This window comes from Sinohyriopsis cumingii, chromosome 17 (assembly GCF_028554795.1).
Source record: "Sinohyriopsis cumingii isolate HCF-2022 chromosome 17, ASM2855479v2, whole genome shotgun sequence".
NCBI classification, from domain to species: Eukaryota; Metazoa; Mollusca; class Bivalvia; order Unionida; family Unionidae; genus Sinohyriopsis; species Sinohyriopsis cumingii.
In genome coordinates this window covers 30,326,681-30,348,649 of record NC_142977.1, presented here as the reverse complement: position 1 = coordinate 30,348,649, position 21,969 = coordinate 30,326,681, and the positions used below count along the sequence as shown (strand labels likewise).

Genomic DNA, 21,969 nt, shown 5'->3' with positions numbered 1-21,969 from the left:
GATACTTTGTGTCCTAACGGCCTTAATGCCCATGCACTATATAAAATGTATAAAAAAAAAAATTTAATTGATATATTGAATAAACTTTATAACAATTTAATTATATGTTTGACTGTTTGTCTCTATCTTATTCTATTATTTTAATGAGTTTAACATGAAACATGCAATGACCGTATCAAGAAATAGAGTGTATTTGATTACGTGTACGACTGGGGAAAATGGGGATAAAGTTAGTTATGTCCCCATGAAAGAAGAACAGAAAGCATGCAAGGGAATAAAAATTTGATTTGTCGATTTAAAGGATCTATCTAACCTGATCTAACATTGAGATAAGAATCATAAACATTGATAATACGATGGTTTAAACAGTATGGTGTAAATAAAGCATAAATTGTCAAGCACTGAAGCTAAAAGTTTTGATAAATAAAGGGTGTTCTTTTGCCGTACTCACGTATCCACACCATTAGCTACAAAAAGTACAGCAACTGACATGGCATTTTACAGGAAAAATCGATTAGAATACAATTAGCAATTTTCTTAATAACGAAAGTATCCATATTCGGTGACTGCTCATGGACTCTTCTATCGCTTGTTCAAAAGACATTCTATGTTTGTTTAATATGTTTTCCCTGGATACCATGTATATAGTGTTTGACCAGTGAAAATACTTCCTTTCCTGTTAAGGATCACATAGGTCAAATGATGGAATTAGAATAACATCATTATGATACAGGTCACGAACTCCTTCAGGGGTTTAAAAAGAAGTCTTTGGTAAATGTCAACATATTGAACACCTAATAGTTACAATGAACTGTCTGATGTAATCTTTTGTTTAAGTGAATGTATAATGTTCAACATTTGCTACATGAGGCATTCTATTGGTTTCGTCCCTTTGCTATTTTTGAGTTTCCTATTTATTAATGTATTCTCTATTTTCCTTTCTCCTTGTCTGAAAATATTTTTTATTTTTCATCTCTCCAATGTATCATGTTTAACTCATAACAAAATTGCAATAATCGAGTTTGTTTAACCCATTCATATTTATTTTTTTCTTTTACATCTGGAACATACCATTGTATCCATACCATGCAATTATCTCTTTGATTTACACTTTGCATTGAAGAGAAATAAATTGCTTGTTGATTTTGCTTAAAATTATTAGGTTCACGTTTTTCATGTTACATAACTTAAGAACAAGAATCCAAACAAAAAACGGGGACTTACCTGGGATCTGAATTTCTGTAAAAAGTTTAGAAAAATTCAAAATTGTCTTTAAAATTTGTTTTGAATTTGTTTCGGAATTCTCACTGTCGCAGGTAAAGCGTTTAATTGCATACATTTGAGAAATCTTTAGAGAAGCCAGCAAGCATTCACAATGTCATTTAATATCGAGAATTTTGTTTCAAATCCAGCCCATAATCGGTTAGAGTCTAAAAAAAAACAAGGACAATTTGCTTCAGTTTGCCAGGCATTATGATCTTTCTAAAGCGAAAACACCTTTAAAAAAGCAAGAGACTATTTAATAAACTATTTAGTTGGAATGGAAATTTTGGTTAATAGTGCTTTGGGTTTGATTGGTATGTCTATATATCTGGTTTTGATATGAAATTAATGGAATTACAGCTAAAATACTAGATCAAACTGCAATAAAGAACGCTTCAGCTTTAGAAAGAAATGATGGAAAGAAAACGAACAGACAGAGATTTGTAATAAAAATGAAAATAATTAGAACTGACATGAGGAGCCCACCCCACCCCACCCCTACACAGACCCCGTTTTACAAACTCGTTCAGGGGTGTTTGATGTTACTAGAAATAGTAGGTTAATACTCACTATTCAGGAAAGAGTAGATACATAGTTACGTCACGTTTATACAACTGCTGAATGCCTCAAATGGCCAAGAGAGCATTGGACTTTCTTTATTACAAAGTTCATTTGCTGGCAAAAATCGTGAAGTCTACACTTCACTGTCGATACAACAAGGTGATGTTGGTAAGGAATATATATATATATATATATATATTGAAAGGTTATCAATTGGTACCTGAGGTACATTAATAAAGATTTAAGAATTGTGGAAAATGAACGGGACAAACCTGTGTTGACTTTGCTTGGAACTAATAATTATTTGATAAATGGTGCTCAGACAAAAAGGTTGATAAAGATTATGATATCCTCGAACAGCTCATATTAATTGAGGAGTTCAAGAAATCCATCAATAGTGATCTCAAGACCTATTTTAATCAACAAAACATGTAAACTTTCGTAATAGTTGTTCGCAAAGCTGATTATTAATGAATGACTCACAAAATTTCATTTGTCAGTAAGTCTCCATCTTGGCATTTTTTGTTAAAATGTAATTTCAGTCTCATACGAGTATTTCCAAATCTCAATCAGGCACAACATTTAAAAATCAAATTCCGATAAGACTGATCAGAAATCCGTATCTCTTCCTACGTTCATGTATTGTAAAAGGAAAGGACACGTCATTTCTGATTGCTACATAATTGAAACATAAGCAGCAGAATAAAGACAGAGCTGTTTTTATTTATAAGAGGTCGTTATAAGAGGTCACGGTCTTATACTGAAAGTAATAGATTTGTACATTTGTTGGCTCAAACAAACCCCCCGTCTGATAATATTTTGGAGGCTTATGAAACAGTCATGTCGAAAGGTTCTAGAACGCTTATTAGTGATTCTGCCAATTATATCTCTATTAAATTATTAATGGACTCTGGAGTTTCTCAAAAGCTTTTATTTTAATGTACTTTGTCTTTATCAGAGAATACTTCTACCGGTGCAAATGTTCTTATTCAGGGAGCAGAGTGCAAGTGTTTTAATGCTTCCCTCCGTTGTGTCAGTTTGGTATCATATTTAGTTTCAGGAATTGTGACAGCAGTAACTTCTGCCCCTATTGAGGGTATTTCTTTATTACTAGGCCTATGACCGAGTTCGAGATAGGGTCGTGGTGAATCCTTAGAAACTAGCAAGCATTGTTTGGATCAAAAAGTTGATCCTACTGGAAGTGAAATCCCGTATTTGTATCATGCTTGTGCAGTTTTTCTTTCTATAGGAAAATGAAAGCTCTTGAAAATGATGTTGATCAGAAGAAAAAAAACTTTAGCTGACAAATATAATGGTAATTTACTTAAAGAGGTCGCCTTTGTTCGTGTTACTGAACAATTACTAGATTTTGATCATTGTTAACATGTTTACTAATTATTTTCTTTATTAGGGCAATAAATCACAATCACTCATTTTCGAGCATAATTAAGATCCTGCAATATTCTGTTTGGTTTAAAGGTTTAGCAAAACTGAAACCACACAAGTCCCAGTGTGATACTTTGTGAAACGAAACAGGTTTTGTGGGAACATTGAGATCACCCGATGTGACGTTCTGTCGTATTGGGGTGGGGTTCTCCCAATATAATTTAATTAAATTAAATTGAAAGTTCCACCCTGGCTCGTTAGGTTAGAAAGTTAAATTAGTGATGATGTAGATTTACAGCTCTGAGCCCCCAGTCAGCAATGCCGACGGTTAAATTATAGAGAACACGAAGATGAAATTCAATCAATAACAATTTAATAAATGTGATAATTTAAAAACGATAACTTCCAATCACTCGTCTTTCCCTCGACCAAGTGACGGCCTAATTCATCCCGTGATTTACAGTGTGAGTTCGATTTTCCCCCTGTCCTTGCATCTACTCATCTATTTCTTCCCGCTGATTCTTCCTTCTTTCCGTTCCTCTAACTCCTTCTTTGTCTCTGTTTCTCTCTCTACTATCTCCTCCTCCAACTTCGCTCCAGACTTCAACTTCTTTCTTCTCCTTTCCCTCTCTATTATCTCCTCCAATTCCGCTCCCAGACTTCACTCCACCTTCTTCTCCTTCCCTCCTTTCCTCCGTCTCTCTATCCGAGACAACGGGACCAAACTTTAACTGGTCTGTCCCTCAAAGCTTCCTGTGAAAAACCACAAGGCGTTAACAAATGTTTTATCGAACCTCACCTCACACTATAACGACAATTAACCATCAGATAGCTGTCACTGTTTCGGCCACGAATGCATACTCATCGAAATTCCCACACACTTCTTGCAGGGTAAACAATGGCGTAATAACACAGTATCAACGAATTGTTATACAGACATCAATACATTGCGTCACGTCAGTATATACACATATATATTTAATCTCATCGTACTACAATCTGACAAAATCAGACGCATGTCTGTACATTACAAATATTCAACAATGGCAGAATCTATAATCATATGAACATATGTGTTAGTCTACTATAAAATACCCACATAGTAAATTACAATATTAACTCTTACGACGGCTGGCAAGCTATATAATTCTTTACAAATATCAACTCATTTCTTCAAAATATGCAAACATATTAACAAAACAAAGCAATTCTTCGTACTACGATTCTAGTAATAATAAAGTATACATACGACCTACAATTAAAATGCAGTCGCATTCCACAAAGACCGAACAAACATCTACTGACCTTTGAAGCTTTCTGTACTTAGAATTTCCCGCTCTAAGATTTTCCCGCCAATAACGAATGGCTATTCGGAGTTACGCTAACCTCTTCTCTGGGTAATTTCTCTCAGCGAACTAACTTTTGCCGGAAAACGCACGGATATCATTCTACCCAAATCAAGGTCTCCCCCCTATCTCGATTCTGATTGGGTGGCGCTGTGCCCCTGTCCAATCGTCTTAGCGGCCAGTTCAACCTGTCTGTCTGTTTGCAGGGGAAAGAAGTTAGGACACTCCCACTTCTTCATGCAATTTCTTTTGATCTGGGAACATTTCGACACCTAGGTGATAACTGGCTATCGGGCGCCTCGCAACTCCGATGTCCGGTTCTTCTATTCTAGCCACAACAGTCTTACGTAACGGATTAGTGCTAGCCTTCGGCAATGTTCGACATCAAACAATGACCCGTCAGAATTACCTTGATTATACATGTTTCAAACTGGCTACTCTGGGTCGGGGTAAACATGACACCCGAGTTACCCACTAATGACGAGTGGTCAGTCAGCTGTCAAGTTGTCGTTCCTAATTCATAGACAGAAACTTCTTATTAAACTGCCCTGGCTGTTCATTTATGTGTCATAAAGACTTATCACATAAACGTGAATCATTTTTATTGGCCGAGAATTAAAATTGATATTTCTAAATACTGTAGACCTTATCACATTTGTCAAATAGTAGCTAAACACAATAAATAGTTAGAAGATACGTAAGGCTCATCTGCAACCTATTCCTGCATTTGACGAACCATTTAGAAGAATAATGGTGGACTGTGTCGGTCCCCTACCTACGACCAAGCAAGGGAACCAATACATGTTGACCATAATATGTGCGTCCACAAGATTTGCAGAGGTAATTCATTTAATAAATATTAACATTAAAGCCATTGGAAAAGGTTTGGATAACTTTTTATAACACAAATTAGTCTTTCCAAATCTGCCCAGTCTGATCAAGGATCAAATTTATGTATGGAATTTTCCAACAACTTATGCATACACGTTCTTCATGAAACAAGAGCATCTGGAGCAGGAAACTAATCTGGCAATGGATTTTTTGGAAGTTCCAGGCAGTTTAAGAAGCCGGTTGGATATGACGCATGCGCAAAACTACATTCAAGCAACAGTACCAAATTTGGTAATGACAACCATGTCGGTTTTTGAAAGAAATAACCATTCTTGTCTTTCGAAGAATGATATGTATCGGAGAATATGGAGAGTGTTACAAATCAAGGGACTCATTTCTGAAGAGCTTGTTTTCCCAAACGAGGTGTTCGACAATCAAGGGTCGTCCGTAGTAATAGCACGAGCGCTAACAGATTATGTGTTAAAAAACCGACTTGAGTCGGATGTTGCTATGAAACAGAGGATTAGATTTCTTGAAAAGGCTTACGCACAAGTAAAGCAGGATGTTCTGATAGATGTGCAAAGAATTTTTGAGATGGATTTTATGCTGTTTGAATACGGAGTAACTCCTCCAGGATTTAATGAGGGTGACCAAAATTTTTACCATACCACTGCTTCAACAGATACTTAGTTTACCGTGAATGAACATTATCATACACATAGTTGGTGCTACTACTATTACGACAACTACCAAAGTAGCTCAAATGAGATTTTCGCCAAGGCAACATCTCGACATACCTATCTGAAACTCTTAGGAATGATGAATGACGTATACAATGTGGTTAAGAGAATTATTTCATAACCCCTTCTGCGCTTATAGAATATTTTAGTGTTTTAGAAACTCATAACGTAGAATCCTTTCTGTCCTCACAGAATATTGTATTGTATTCGAAACGCATAACGTAAAATCCTTTCTGTCCCTACATAATATTTTAGTGTATTCGAAATTCACAACGTCGAATACACGTATGTAAATATATATTATCATTTTATTCTCAGTGTAAATGTCATATTTGATTTGGACATTATACATTGTTGGACAATTAACGTCCAATTATCTTGCTGTTATAAAGGACTCTTGTGATCCCATTTTTCTTGTATAAATTATCCCATTCTTTATATCGGGTATCATAATCAATAAAAATAAACTTTTCATAATGACATATTTTGTTCCTTATAAGCCATGCTTCAAATGCACAGTATTTACTTTTTTCTTCCTATCAATAAGAAAGAATTATCATTGTTGTTTCAAATGCAGCAATCCAAATGTGTATTCTGTTGCCCCTTTGCCAGTTCGAAAGCAGAATTATTTTTCAAGGAAGACTATCCGCATTTGGTACTGCCTAATACAAGAAACAATTGATTCGCATTATTTGGCTATTGTGTAAAAGTTTCATACTTTGGTCCTAATAAGAGTTAATAACTCTGATCGGTTAAGAATTAAAATGTTTTTAAAAACTTTTTTTAAACAATGTTGCTTGGTCGACTAGAACCAACATAATTTCATTTCCCATTTAACTTCCAGGCTTCATACGATGATGAGCAATGTAACGTTGTAAGCCTCATTTTGGCGCCCGGAGACATATGTGCCCCCCACCCCACCCCACCCCACCCCCAGCTACGCCTCTGGCTGAGATGACTAGAGGCTTGTGTTGTGTTTGCTTGGTATTGATTGGGGGGGGGGGTATCTGTCTGGTGCCCATTTTCCAAAAAATAAAAAGGTATTTTATGTTTTTGTGTTTCCCCCTCAGGTATGTAGTATGTTTTATTTAAAATAGAATTTTATATCAAAAATTTAGTCTTAGAATTTTTGATGGGGTATTTATGTTTCTTTTGTGTTATCTAAAAGGTTGTTCGTCCGATCCTGGTTTTTTCCACCTTGCTCGAAGTTCCTTCCCTTGTATTTTTTCTGACCTTTGCTAGAGGTTGCCTAGGTCTCAGTGTATGCTATATGTAGTGGTACTATATTGTGTATATGCTATTATATATATATATATATATATATATATATATATATATATATATATATATATATATATATATATATATATGTGTGTGTGTGTGTGTGTGAGACAGCAATTTTAGATCCAGTGTTCTTTTTCCCAGTTGTATTTCTTTTTTACTAATTTGGATTTAGGATCCGATGCATTCTATTGTTATATTCGATTAAATAGTTTTGGTTTTTGAATTTTGACGATGGAACGGTGTACTATCTTTTTCCTTTTTTTTTTGTAAAAAAATTTCCTATTGTTTTAATCGAGTGCTAATATGTGTCGTTACTCGTGGTAGTTCTAGGAGTATCAATATGTAGGTTACACTCGATTCAAGGTCCACACTTCTTTATTTTCATTGTGTTTCTCCTGAGTCGACTTAGGCCTCCTTTTATTAATTTATCTAAATATTGTATTAGAAAGAATCCAAAATTGTTTATTTTCCACGTGTGGGTTGGTCAAACCATACAGTACGGGAGCTGTATGGTTTTAAGATAGATAAAGAGTTAGTAAAATATGAATTATCCCCTGTTTGTGTTTTATGTCTGTGTTTGGTCTGTTTATAATCTACATGGGGTATTTTTTCAACTCTTTCATGGGCCTGTCCACTTCGCGTAGCGCCATGTGACTTAGCCCTATGATGTCATAGTCTTTACTTTCCCCATGTAGGTTCCTTGTATCTATGTATATTTTGTCTATAAGTTTTCTAAGTTAGGTAAGAATTGTGTATGTATTTATATATATATATATATAGAGAGAGAGAGAGAGAGAGAGAGAGAGATAATAATAATCTCTCTTTTTCCCTCTTATACTCCTCTTTACCTCTTTATCACAATTATTTGCTCACAGGCCATCATGGTTTCTACTATGTACTCTGTAATTTTGTATAAAGTTTTTTCTTATTGAAGTCTCCATCCATGTATAATATATTTGCCTTTTGATATCTCCCCCCTTTGTTTATTTCTTCTGTCACTTTCAATCTACATGTTTTCCTGCTCTCGCACTGTATAATTGTGTGTAGTTTACTAAAAGGGTCTTTTTTTACACAGTGGACATTTTGGCGATACTCTGACCATGTGCCATCTCACTGCTACCTCTCCTGTCAACCATGCATTGTGCATGTATTTGAAGCAGAGGCTTTGTACTTTTAGGGAGCGTAATTTGGTCCAGTGCCCTCATGCTCTTTTCCAGTTAATCTCTGTGTTCTCATGTTCTACTTTACTTTTAGTTTATTTTTGTTTTTCTATTATTTCCTCTCTAATGTATCTATATGTTAGTTTTTCCTCCTGGTCCCATAAACATTTTATATCCCTATATTTGGTTAGTATTTCTTTGATATGTCTAAATTTTCTTGGTATTTCTAGTTTTTTTTTACAAGTTTATTATTTTTATAAATGTCCCCCCTGTTTCTCATTGTGAACCCAGACCAGTAGATGTATATTCCCTCCCATGGTGATGTTGGTATTGCTTTAATCTTTTTAAATCTATTTATAATATTTGCAGTCTTTATCCAAATGGGGTTGGGGAATGCTAGTCCCCCCCCCTTGTGCTCTATATAAAGTTTCCCTCTTGACGTAGTGGGTCTTAAAATCCCATATGTAATTAATAATCTCCTTATCTAGTTTTTCTGAATTTTTATTTTTTATGTTAATAGACTTGGTAATAAAATTTATATTCGCGTACATGTACGTTTTGGCCACTTGGGCACATTCCATTAGACATTCAGATAATACTGAAAATACCAAATTAATATTTAAACAATGCATTTCAGAAAGCCAGACCGCTGCCCCCTGAGACCTTTACTGGAGTCCGGTATAACAACAACGGTCAAAATGGCGGATTTCACCCCTATTTATACGTGCTGGAAACACACTCGGGGAAATTCGTAACAAAGTTTTGACTAAATATGGAAGAATCCGGAAAGATTAACCTGAGCGCCTCCTAGTAGAAAGACAAGCGCCCAATACACACACGTGGCAGGATCCAGTTTTGTAAATTGGCCCCTGGCAAATTTCTTAACTTACGGCTATGGTGTGACTTTTTCAGCTATTATTGTTTAGTATTGATAGATATGGATATATTTGTGAACTAGGTGTTTTGGGCTTGTGTTGTTCTTGAAATTGATGTCAGGCATGTACACCTTCCATAGTTGCTCTGCAGTATGTTGATAGTGAAATACCAATTGTTGGCTAGGAAGAAGAGCTAGCCTCCCATAGCAGTAGACACGTGGGTTCAAGGCAACTAGAGTATCTCAAAAACGGCTTGGATGACAACTATTCTGAATTGCATCAAACAATTTAGTAGACAATGTTTTTCAAAATTTTCATCCAGGGAAATCGCTTGCGTTTGCACTGTGAGCACCACATTCTGTCAAAAATGGCATTTGGATGTGAAAAATGCAGGTATAAAATATGGGTTGGGGTGCATGATCCTCTGCTGCTGTGAACTGCCATTGACTTCTCTGGTCAAGTGAATAATATTCTTATGCTTTGTTTTAATATAGGTATCTAAAAATATGGACCTTTTTGACCTCACTTGTGTATTTGAATTTTTATGATTTTGTATACTAGGTCGCTGATTGCGGCATTAAATTTGTACATAAAAACTGGACCCTGCCCCCACAATAGTAAAAATGGCGCCCGATTTCAGATGACAAAAATAGCAATTATTTCACAATAAATTATACAAAAGATTCAACATCGATGATGAACAGTTGCATGACACTAGTGACGAAAAATTATGAACATACACGAGTCTTACCTTAATCCTGGAGAAAAGATGGATACAATTGCCTATTTCTCTCTCAAAATAGTTGGTAAGTGATAACAGTTTACAATCCTATCATGTACACACTGAGTTTCAAAAATCTTTATCCAGATGATAAATATTTAAACAAATCATTTTTATATGATTTACATATTTTATCAAATTAATTTTTCTTTGTGCAAGGGTCATATATCAAAATAATTTTGCTACAAGTACTATTATTTGCATTGAAAACAGAGGTACAACTTTCCAACATGAAGGGAATGTTAACAATAAAAGGATATATAAATTATCTCAAACAATAATGATATGTGCAAATGCACTTTATAAGAATATAAGTTGACATGTAATCAGGATTGTTTCATTATTTCTACCGTTTCCCCATCCTAGCAATTTAAACTAACATGATTAATACGCGGATTTTCTTTATTTAAAAAAAAATATTTTTCTTATAACAATAGCGACTATTGTATTAATATGTACAATCTGAAGCATTATATGTGCAAACTAAATTTTAAAGGATTACCTTTGTAGTGTTTAGTTAACATACGTATTTGAGAAATGAATTTGAGTATTATGCACAGAATTATGTAGATTGTTAGGTTGTGGTCAGAGTTAATTTTTTAATCCGCTATTAGGTTCCATCTTAGTAAACTAGTGCATATATTCATGTGACATGTTAGAATTTACACATGCTTGAATTGTGAATTTGAAAAAATGGTTAAAGTGTGTAAGATTAGTTAATATGGATGTATGGATATGTCAGAGCATGGATATTTGAATATTTGGGTATTTTGTATGAGTTGTAATGAAAAGAAATGCGCCTGATTGTTGTGATATTGTTTAGTATAATAGGATTAGGAATATTTACTGATGTGACGCCATTTATTGATGTATGTATGATAAATCATCGATACCGTGCTTTATTGCGATGTTGTTTTACCATACAAGAATGTATGAGTATTTCGATGTGAATGAATGTGTGACCGAAACAATTTAATAGCTGATATCTGATGACAGGCTGGGTGTAGTGTGAGATGAGACGGCTAAGGAAAGTATTGTACCGTCCTTGTGTTTTCACAGGAAGCTCTTTTTTTTTTGGGGGGGGGGGGACAGAACCTCTGGTTCACTGAGTCTCCAGTCTCTAAGAGGGAAGACGGAAGTGAAACTTACAGAGCAGTCGGAATCGACAAGTCAAGGAGGAGGAAGAAAATGAGTCGAGGACGAAAAAGTGGAGAAGGAGGAAGAATATAGAGGAGTCGATGAGGGGAATGAATTTGAAGAGAGTCGGGAGGAAGAGGAGAATGAATCTGAGGAATAGGAGAGAAGAATACACAGATGAGTAGATTGCAAGGACAGGTGGAAAGCTATCTCACACTACAAATCAAATGATGCAATAGGCTATCACAGGATCGAGCGGAAGGAGAGTGATTGGGAAATTTTAATCATTTGACTACTGAATTGTCATTAAAGTGCTATTCGTTGAATTTCATTGTTTTTCTACTATATTCAGTCATTAAGCCATCGGCTTTGCTGACTGTGGGCTCGGAGCTTTACATCTATCTTTCACTAATTTAACTTTCAACCAGAATCGAGCCTGGGTGAGTATTCTATAATAATATTTCAAATAAAATATTGGGAGCACTCCACCCCAACCATAACACATCTGTCACAGTGGTGGGATAAGAACCCGTCACGACACAAATACACTAAAACATTTTATTATTTACCACTTCACAGAAGTTATTAATCGGACCTAAGGGGACCTGAAAGGTATGACGGATTGTTGGGATGGAGAAAAAATCATTTGAACTCATTTAGTAGTAGTAGCCTAGTAATAGTAGTAGCAGTAGTAGTGGTAACACGTATGTTATGCTATACAAATATTTATTGGTTAATTAAGTATCTGTTGAAGCAGTTGTGTAAATGAAAATTTGGTCGCCCTTTTTAAAACCGGGGGGATTTACTCCGTATTCAAACAACACAAAATCCATCGCAAAAATCCCCTGTACTTTTCTCAAAACATTCCGCTTCACTTGTGCGTAAGCTCTCTCTAGAAACTTAATCCTCTGTTTCCTAGCAACAACGGTTTCTAGGGTGTTCTGTACTACATAGTCTGTTAGTGCACGTGCTATTCGTACAGACGACCCTTGATTGTCAAACACTTCCTTTGGGAACTCGAGTTCTTCGGAGACGATTCCCTCAAATTGTAACACATTCCAAATTCTTTGATATATATCACTCTTTGCTAGACACGACCGCTTATTTCTTTCAAACGCCTCCATGGTTGTCATAACCAAATTTGGCACAGTTGCTTCGATATAATTTCCTTCATCTGTCGTATCTAACCGGCTCCTTAAACTGCCTGGGACTTCCAGAAAATCCAAAGCAAAATTAGTTTCCACTTTCAGACGCTCTTGTTTTATAAAAAATGCATACTTGTGACGACAAGGGTCACACAAAAGAGCCACTGGTGCAAAATGTGGATCGAGTCCGTACTTTGTAGACAATGCATTTGCCACTATATACTTCAGGACAATTTCGAAGGAGACGACTCTGTTCTGACACTCATTTTTAACAGTTGCATTGCTGTCTTTTTCCCTACCAGAAATTCTATTTTCAATTTTTAGTAGTTCAGCCGTAAACTCTCCAAATTTCTCGAGATAAACTTTATCGATGTATGCCGAAAAAAGACGAGACCATGGATCCCTTGTAACCATAAAACTCTGTGCATTATTTATCATGGAATCAGTGCAGGACTTAGCCTTTCTGTAAAACAAGTCTCCATGTACTTCCGTCCCAGAGTATGTTTCTATTTCCTCTGCTTGTTCAGGATGGGAAATCATATAAAGGGCCCGACCCCAAAAAGTACTCCCACTTTTAGGAACCTTGCAAAAGCAAACGTCTTTAGAAGTAAATTGCTCCACTGGTGTGTATGTGTAGATATTCTTCTCCACTGGAGACCGGAAACTAGAAAAATATCGTTTCACCAAATTTGTAGTGCAAACATTCCTCAAGTGGTTCATTCTCCGTCGAACTTCGTCTTCTACCATTTCATTTGTGAGTCTCTTAGTTACTGTTGTCTTCGATGAATATTTGGACCAGGTGGCTGCGGTCTGGCTTTCTGAAATGCATTGTTTAAATATTAATTTGGTATTTTTAGTATTATCTCAATGTACTCTACATACCAACGAAGTTAAATTTGACCAGCTATTAGCAACACGAGTCATCATCATATGATATGCCCCTACCCCACCCTAAGTGACTAGCGTATGAAAAGTCTACTAATTGAAGTACTCTATGGCCTATTATTCTCAATTCTTCTAATACTTATATTAGTTCCAAGTTCGCAATATTTATATTACTTATACTAGTACCTTGTATACTACTTATTCTATACTACTTATTCAAAATTTTGTTTCCATGGCAACATAAAGAATATTATAAATATCAAAAGTCACGTCATCTTAGCTAGCCGCAATTAATATCTGGTAGGAAACATAATGATTTCTTGAAAATTTCGTACATAGGAAGTTCTTTTGTGTGTGTGTGTGTGTATATATATATATATATATATATATATATATATATATATATATATATATATACCTGGATGTGGCAGTCCAGATGGTGAAAGGTATAACCAAGCAAAAAGTGAAATAATCGTTGAAATTATGAGAAAACAAAAGACTCTTTTCTTTTTCGTGTATGTCCTCCTAAGTTTGTTCATGTCCATCGTTAACTTTGTGATGGATAAGCCAAGCTTAACGGTTTTCATTTCCCTTGATTCTTCATTAATTCGTTAGTCTTTCTTCTTGGTACCTCATGATGCAGATTTACTGGTCAATGGGAGATTTTTGTGAAATGGTTTTCGTCTAAATAACCGAAGCTCTTTTCCATCGTCCTTTACTCTCATTAAGAAACATGCTTGTCACGTAAAAATAGCTTTCTAAAACAAGGCGAGTCAGCGGTAGAAGCAGAACTGAAACTGCGACCTTGCCTCCCGAAACGGTTTTTATCCCGGAAAATGCAAACTATTTCATGTTCAAAATGAGTTCCATTCATGTTCGACACACATCAAACGCTGTATCCAAATTGTCTGCTTTTATTAACCGAATATTTTAAAATATTCCAAAAATATAAAACCGTCCAAAGTCATTGCATTTACTGAGGATCGTATACTGCATATGAAAGATAATCAAAAGAATTCTGTGTGCATATTCAAATCCTGTAGTTTGACACCTGTTACCGTTATGGTGTCAAAGTTTGACGAAACTTGATTCCCTTTCAGTGAGTGTAATGAAGCGAAGAAAAGATATGTAATTTTAAAAGAGAATGTCAACTAAGCCAAGAAATATTGATCTGTAATGTTTTCAATCGGATTATTTCGTCCGTACATGTACACTCGCTTTAACTATACACAATTTACACACCCACATAAATGCATACAAATACCGACAAACATGCGTAGACGCGCATATCGATGCAGTTTTAACCACACACACACACACACACACATACATACATACATACATACATACATACATACATACATACATGCATGCGTGCATGCACGCATACATACATACATACATACTTCCTATGTACACTTCATATCCTCACACTGTGTATTCTGTCGGGTTCCTACATGAAAGAATAAAGTCACAGCGATTTTCAATATTAGCAATTAGAAATTTTTTCTATGCTTTTCATGCTTCTTATTATAAGCGGTAATATTTGGGGGTTCTTTGTTGTTGTTGTTGTTTCTACTGTTGCTGCTGTTTCACGTAGACTTGGCCTTATACACTTTACCAGTAGACATTTAATAATCAGGCAAACTTATAAAAGCTCTAAAATCAGATAAAAATTATTTGTTCCAAGAGGGGTTCTTTTATTTATTTATTTACTTGTCTTACCGTATTTACTCGCCTATAATTCGAGTCAGACTGTAAACAACAACGGCCCTGATCGGACATAGCATTATGCGCCTGCACATCAGGGTCTATCATTTTTGTTCTACTGATTGCTCCTAACAAACTGCACAAACCCAGAGCTGACGGAGCAGTTCACTATATCTAAGCTCATCCAGAGATGGAAAACTGTGCTACTGGTCTCTTAATTACATAAGATAAATTGAAACGAATTTCATTTAAATCTAAAACAAAATCGCTTCTGTATTTCAGTTGATGCTATGAAAAATCAAAGTTACTATATATTCTCTTTATCTGAGTACAGTTTATGGGACCATGTCATAAGCTGGTTTGTTTTAACTAATGTTTGGGCCATCTCCTCCCCCCTCCCCCCGGCCAGGAAACAGGCGGCCGACATAATATTTGTGATTTCTAAGGAGATGATAAGGACTCAAGGTAATAATTCAGTTCCCATAGTAACCTATGCAAACACCATATTAAAAATTCAATAACTTTAAATGTACGAGTGTTCATTATCAAACCTATATTTATCAGTATAGATGAAACCTGGATGTCAGCTTCTGTGTAGAGAAAAGGATGTGAGCCGCAGCACTTTCTGGGCCTACGCGTGTTTGAAACCTGTGCTTTCAAGTCGGCACTAAAGAGTCGGGTGCTAATTTCAGTAATGAGTGTTCCAAACTCAAGATTGTTAAGGGACTGAAATTCCATCAAGAAAACAATGTCTCTATTGTTTTCAGTTACAACTAGGATAAGCTCTCAAACGATTCTTTTTCCTAACAAATAACTTACATTATTAACCAATCCTAGCTAGCCAAACCCATATATACTCTATTTTATGATCACCTCTTTCCAGGCTGGTTCCCATTTTTCGTACAATTAGTACCGTGTGTCCAGAAGGTGCTAACTAAGAATGGCTGACTGCTGGAACTTTAACTGCTCATGTGGAATATATATATATATATATATATATATATATATATATATATATATATATATATATATATATATATATATATATATATATGGTGATCACAGCTATCAGATCCGCTCATCAGATCAGATATTTATCTATTGATGAATTCATTGATGAAATTTGATTTCGTGTTCCAAAGCTTGTAAGCAACACTTTCGTAGCAGAGTAAGGCAAATGTAGCGAGATGACTGGACCTGTTGGATCAAAAGTGATAAGTATAAAACAGTTCGAGCTAATGTTGGTCACTGTATGTTTTCTGCGATCATGACAATACTTTTTACTTGAGTCGGGTTCAGAAATGAAAATCCATGTTTCATCACCTGTGACAATCTCACTGAAACGTCTCTGGAAGCCCATTAAATATTCTGCGAGTAGCTGTTTGGCTATTTAAACTTTAGTCTATTTTTATTTAAACGATTCTTCAACACGTTCAGTGTACTAAAAACATTAAGGGCCGTGATAATATAAATATCTTCCACAGTGTATCGAACATGTTCATCCATTCCCCTTTTCACAACAACCACAACTCACCAATCACAGACAACACTCATTCAGGACGTGAATTCGCGACCATCTTTAAAACGACTTTAAAATTATAGGGTATGACAGAGAATTACACCAATACACTTCTTCAAGTCGGCTTTGAAATCATTTTGACAGCATCCTTAGACAGACCGGATTTTTCATTACGTTCTTTGCTCAGTTGCAGAATTGTTCTCATTCTGCAACGTTTTTGTTTTCCTCCATCACCGTCTCATTTACCTCTGATACGTTACACGCATATATCTGCAGGTACCAGGTGTGCTGCACTTGCAGCTGCAGATCTTTGTATTGAAGGTTATTTAGTCAGTCTATAGCGTTATGTATATCTGATTTAATTGTTTGTAAGTTTTAAAATCTTTTTATTTTTAATTTCATTATAGTCAAAATAATGTAGTTCTGTTACTAGTTACTTTTTCCAGAAAATAGTTTGACCTTGACTGTTCATTTTTGTAAACACATAAGGCTGACCTGGTTCCCGACCTTAATTTAAAATTAGTAAAAGTCACGCGAACAAGCTTTTTTTTCTAAATTTATTTTTATTGTGGGAATAATAAGAGTGGGATCGAGGCTGTACTGAATACGTGACCCTAAGCTTTTAAATAGCTTTATTGAAGTAAACAATATTTTTATTTTATTCTTTGATTAAAATGATCGATTCTTGTCAAGGCCATGCTGGGAGTACGTGATGCGAACATGATTACGTGACCGTTATCTGGGCATCTGTTTTCCGTGATATTCAAGTTTTAAATCATTGCTTAGAGAGATTTATCTCTGTTTTTGCTTCTAAAACTAGGACGTGAAGGTGTTTCTTTTGTTTTCTCATTTTGGGAATTACATTTTAATGTTTGTTTGAATTATTTGAATTCTAAAAGATTAATTCTTTCTCTGGAAATATTTTGAGTGCTCATACAGAATTCTCGAACAAAGAAATTTCTTAAAATTTTTATTCGGATTTCCAAAACCGGAGTGTTATTTCTTGCGTGTTTCTACAAGGAACTGTAGACTTCAACACAGTACAGGATAAATCATACGTCAAAGACATCCATCCTGGATTCTTCGTCGTGACTCGAACTGGAATTCATTAGAATATTTCATGATTAGGACATCTAAAATTTTATTCTTGGAGTATTTTTGGATTTGATTCTTAAAACCGTAAGGTCTTACTTTTAATAAACGTTTGTTTACGAACATTCCAAGTGTGACAATGCGTCTCACTTTGGATTAATCTGATTAAAATCAGATCTCCGCTGTCCTACATGAAGATCTGTCGACGGCCGCTTAGGGGTCATGTTCTGGTGACCTTTGAATTAGCCAATGGAAATGCAGCTTTCAAAAATCTGAAAGAGAATCAAATCGTACACATTGATGCTCTTCGTCTACACTGCGCTGTCTCCAAACGTGAAGATATAAGATCTCATCTGATTGACTGATAAAATTAGCGATTATTGTAATAACATAGGTTACCAGAACATGATCCTTAAGTAGCCGCTGTCAGATCTTCATGTATAATAGTGGAGATCAGACTGTAATCAGATTGGACATTGGATTAAACCTATACATGTTATAAAATTTGGACCATTATTCATTTTCATATAAATGTTGAATATTGCTATATTATTATTGAACTACGGTCAGGTGTCTGAGTGTCCACCTTGTGTACAGTGAACTGGATCTTATCGGCAACCACATTTGACCTAGATCACTTCTTATGTGTAGCAAGGTTATTTAGTGACCATAGAGTCATTTATCGGAAGGCTCGCAAACTAAATGGCCAGAGGTACACTAGGATCATAGGGGTTCGTATCGTTGGTTACAATTTATCTACAAATCTTACATGTACTTATATAATCCAGGTACATGTATGATTTTAGTGGTAAATAGAAAGCAACGATACGAGAGCTTGTGACTGAAATCATCGATAAGAAGTAATGGAATAACAGTTGTTAACGGGTCAGGTAGACTAAACAAGCTGAGAATTGCTACGCATTCACCTCAGTACTGCTTGTTTAGCAGAGTCTTATCCCTTGTCACCTAGATGCCTTCGTGTGTATATGTGTGATTTTTAATGTTTAAGGAAGCTTTAAAAAAATGATTACGCTACGTTGTCTGCAGAGTGACAGTTGATAGTGATGTCTAGCACTGGGGCATCATGGCTTAACACCAGTTTGATTTTTCGGCAGTGTTTGGTGTTACTGTGTTGGTCACTTTGCTTTGATATAAATGTGGTTATGTACGATACTGATCGATACACAATGTAGACCCAGGCAATGAATTAATTGATTGTGGCAACAGATAACGTGTTTTCGATCGACTGATTTTTTCTACGATAGCATGGAATGTGCACTGGGAAGCTGAGAATATTTTATATTGAGAAATATTGAAAGATTGCTGCGGTGGTTAAGTATAACAATTGCAAAGACAAACACCATGGTCGATTCTCTAACGGTGGTATTAATCTACCAAAGGACCGGGATTTAAGAAGTGTAGCAGTAACACTGAAATCGCTTTATTGACTGAATGCATCGTACATATTTATCAAGGAGATGTAAACAATGATGTACGCGTTCTTATTAACATATGCGGAAAATTGATTAAGTTGGAAGTGACCTTAGAAATAGAACGAAATAAAAAAAATATAAAAAAATAAAAATAAAAGAAATCTGCGGATTATTGATCACGAAAGAGTACACCCAAAAAAAGGAATAACTCACCCACTGTGTCTGAATTTTTTGATGATGATAGTGAGACTTGTTCTATCTGTAATGATGAGGATATCCAAGAGCACGCTAATGAAAGAAATGCTTTTGGGTCATTGATATATATATGGCGTCCGAACTCACTACTCTACAGAGTATATACGAAAAGTGTTATAACGACACCGACAGCAATTTTCAGATGCTATTGGTAAAAACAACGAAGCAAAACGATTAAGGAAATTTACCAGCGCTGTCGGAAATTTGATGTTACTGAATACAAAAGCACAAAATCTTGTCGCACTTGAGTTGGAGCAGTACTCAGTGATGGGTGACTTGAGTTACTTTAGTCCGATACTTAGTTGAAATTTAACTTATACGCGTTTTCCAGTGAATTTACATCTTCGTTTGCAAACTTTTATACTGATATAAAAAATAATTTAAAATTTCGAGTTACTATAAAGTCGCGTAGTAGATTCTGTAATACTCACTACCCGCCTATGCTTAATATCAGTGTACCGTTTGTTGTGGAATAGAAGAAAATACATCGGCGAATGTTATGTATACTCAATCAGATTTTTAAAAAATGGGAGATGGTTATGAAGACTCCAATGTGTCCATTGAATACATGGATACATCGAACTACATCAGTGTTTCCACCAATTAGATCAACGTTTGCGTGTATGTATATAAAACCCCAAGGCATTGGAACGTAATAAGTGCAAAGCTGTCTGCCTTGAAAAATATTAACTATGTAGCCGAACATGCCATAACAAATACTGTAAAAAAAAATGCAATGTTCTTATGCCATGGTCTGGGCGTTGGGCCTTGTCTTAAGTGCAGTATCGGAGTCGGATCATATAATCATCTTTGCCAACCCAGTGGGTCAGCTCGTGAATACTATCAGCTATAAACTCACATCACAAACACATGTGACTGCACAGACAGATAAAACCAAAAACAATAAAAGATAAATAAATGAAATAATAACTTGGATCGAAGCGATTATAGTTTCTGGTCGTGATACAAATATAAAAATTAAAACAAGCCATTGACGAAATTCTTGCATAAGCATGACTAATGTACCCGAGTTAAAACAGCTGGCACGACAGCATGGAATATACATATCAAGTCGTAAGAGTAAGGCTGAAATACTTGATATATTGAGACCCATAATTACACTGAATCCACAGCCACCACTAGTTGCCATTGCATCATCAATAACAACAATAACAATTACCAATAAAACGACGATACAACAACTAAAACAATTTGCAAGTCGGCATAATATCCGAATACTGAGAGGTGCAAGAAAAGCACACATCCTTATAAAATTAGTTGAGTACGAAGAAATCCATTTTCGCCGTCTTGAATCGGCTATCGCTATGAAGCGGCTAAATATGTTCGTGCAAAAACACAGCAATCACAAGTTCCTGAATTCAAATTTCAAAAATGTGATGGCAAATTGGAAAATATCGTGGCAATTATCACACCCACATACACGCCAGGTAAAGACCCTCAACAACTATTTATAAAATATGATTCCTGGAATCGTGTTAGAACACTTTGGTCACATTGGCGTTAAAGCAGACATTGTGCTTAACTCTCATCTTGTTATGCCGCTTAGTTGTGACGAGGATGGATTTAAAGTTATTGCACCGTGGATTCACAGTGGTGTCCGCGTCATCCTGAACCACACGACACCAGTGACATTAGCGATGAAATTAGCACAGGCATTGAAAAGATTCTGGAAACGTTGGAAAAATACACCAATAAAGGATCGGGATGAACCCTCGAAAGATGTGAGTAAGTCGAGGTACATCTCGAACCGTATCAACCGTTTCGTGGATTCAGTTACACAGCAACATCAGCGTGGATCCCACCAAGGTCAGCTATAAACGTAAAGAATTTTGACAATCGTTGTTTTGACTTGTAAATTTGATCGGCGTCATATCCGGCCAGTGGTAATCAAAATCTGCCTCGAAAATAACAATAACACCTGTGTAAACCTAGCTTTGATGATGTTGAATTTCCAGCGCAGGTTACCAAAGCCACGCCGAAGAAATCTGAAAAACTTAATCCAGGTATCACTGTTAATGTGTTCGCTTATGATAAAGGCTTTTATCCGTTTGCATTATCTCCACATGGACAGCATGAATTAACTCAGATTAATTTGTTGCTGTTGAGTGAAATGAAACAATCAGACTAAGTACCGGTATCGCACTACGTATGGATAAAGAATCTTGGTCGGTTTCTTAACCGACACAGTAAGCATCATAACTAGAAAATTCCATGCAGACGTTCCATTCATGTATTTAAAATTCAGCAACTGCAAATCTGTAATGAGTTTTACTGAAGTATTGTCATTGAAAAACAGCAGCAAACAATAATATCAGAACCTGGTTAAAAACAAATTGTCAAATTTACTGCAATACAACAAAATATGAAAGTCCCCTATATCATATACGCAGAACATGAATGATCTTAATGTTTCAGTGGCAGTTGTGTCAGGCTCTGCCGTCAAAGACACATGCATCTGATATCGATCGAAGTATGCAAATCGCCTAACGAATCTCATGTGGGTGTTGTTATGTAACAGTACAATGTGATTGCAAAACTGAACCAC

General features: G+C 35.7%; 1 protein-coding gene across 1 annotated transcript; it reads right to left on the bottom strand.

Moving 5' to 3' along the window:
• Positions 1 to 12,017: 12,017 nt before the first annotated feature.
• Positions 12,018 to 14,352, bottom strand: LOC149778346 (carbohydrate sulfotransferase 10-like). The gene is made up of 2 exons (XM_089938313.1): positions 13,813 to 14,352; positions 12,018 to 13,327 (listed from the first exon to the last, which is right to left on the bottom strand). The coding sequence occupies exons 1-2, from the start codon at positions 13,979 to 13,981 to the stop codon at positions 12,102 to 12,104; spliced, it is 1,395 nt and encodes a 464-aa protein (XP_089794439.1). The 5' UTR covers positions 13,982 to 14,352; the 3' UTR covers positions 12,018 to 12,101.
• Between the last annotated feature and the right edge of the window lie 7,617 nt (positions 14,353 to 21,969).

What these genes read in the sequence shown, in the direction of transcription:
- LOC149778346 (XM_089938313.1), bottom strand. Translation starts at nt 13,981, where the DNA reads ATGAAAACCGTTAAGCTTGGCTTATCCATCACAAAGTTAACGATGGAC. An exon ending in ATCTGGACTGCCACATCCAG is followed by an intron (nt 13,328 to 13,812) that starts GTATATATATAT and finishes AATGCATTTCAG; the next exon opens with AAAGCCAGACCGCAGCCACC.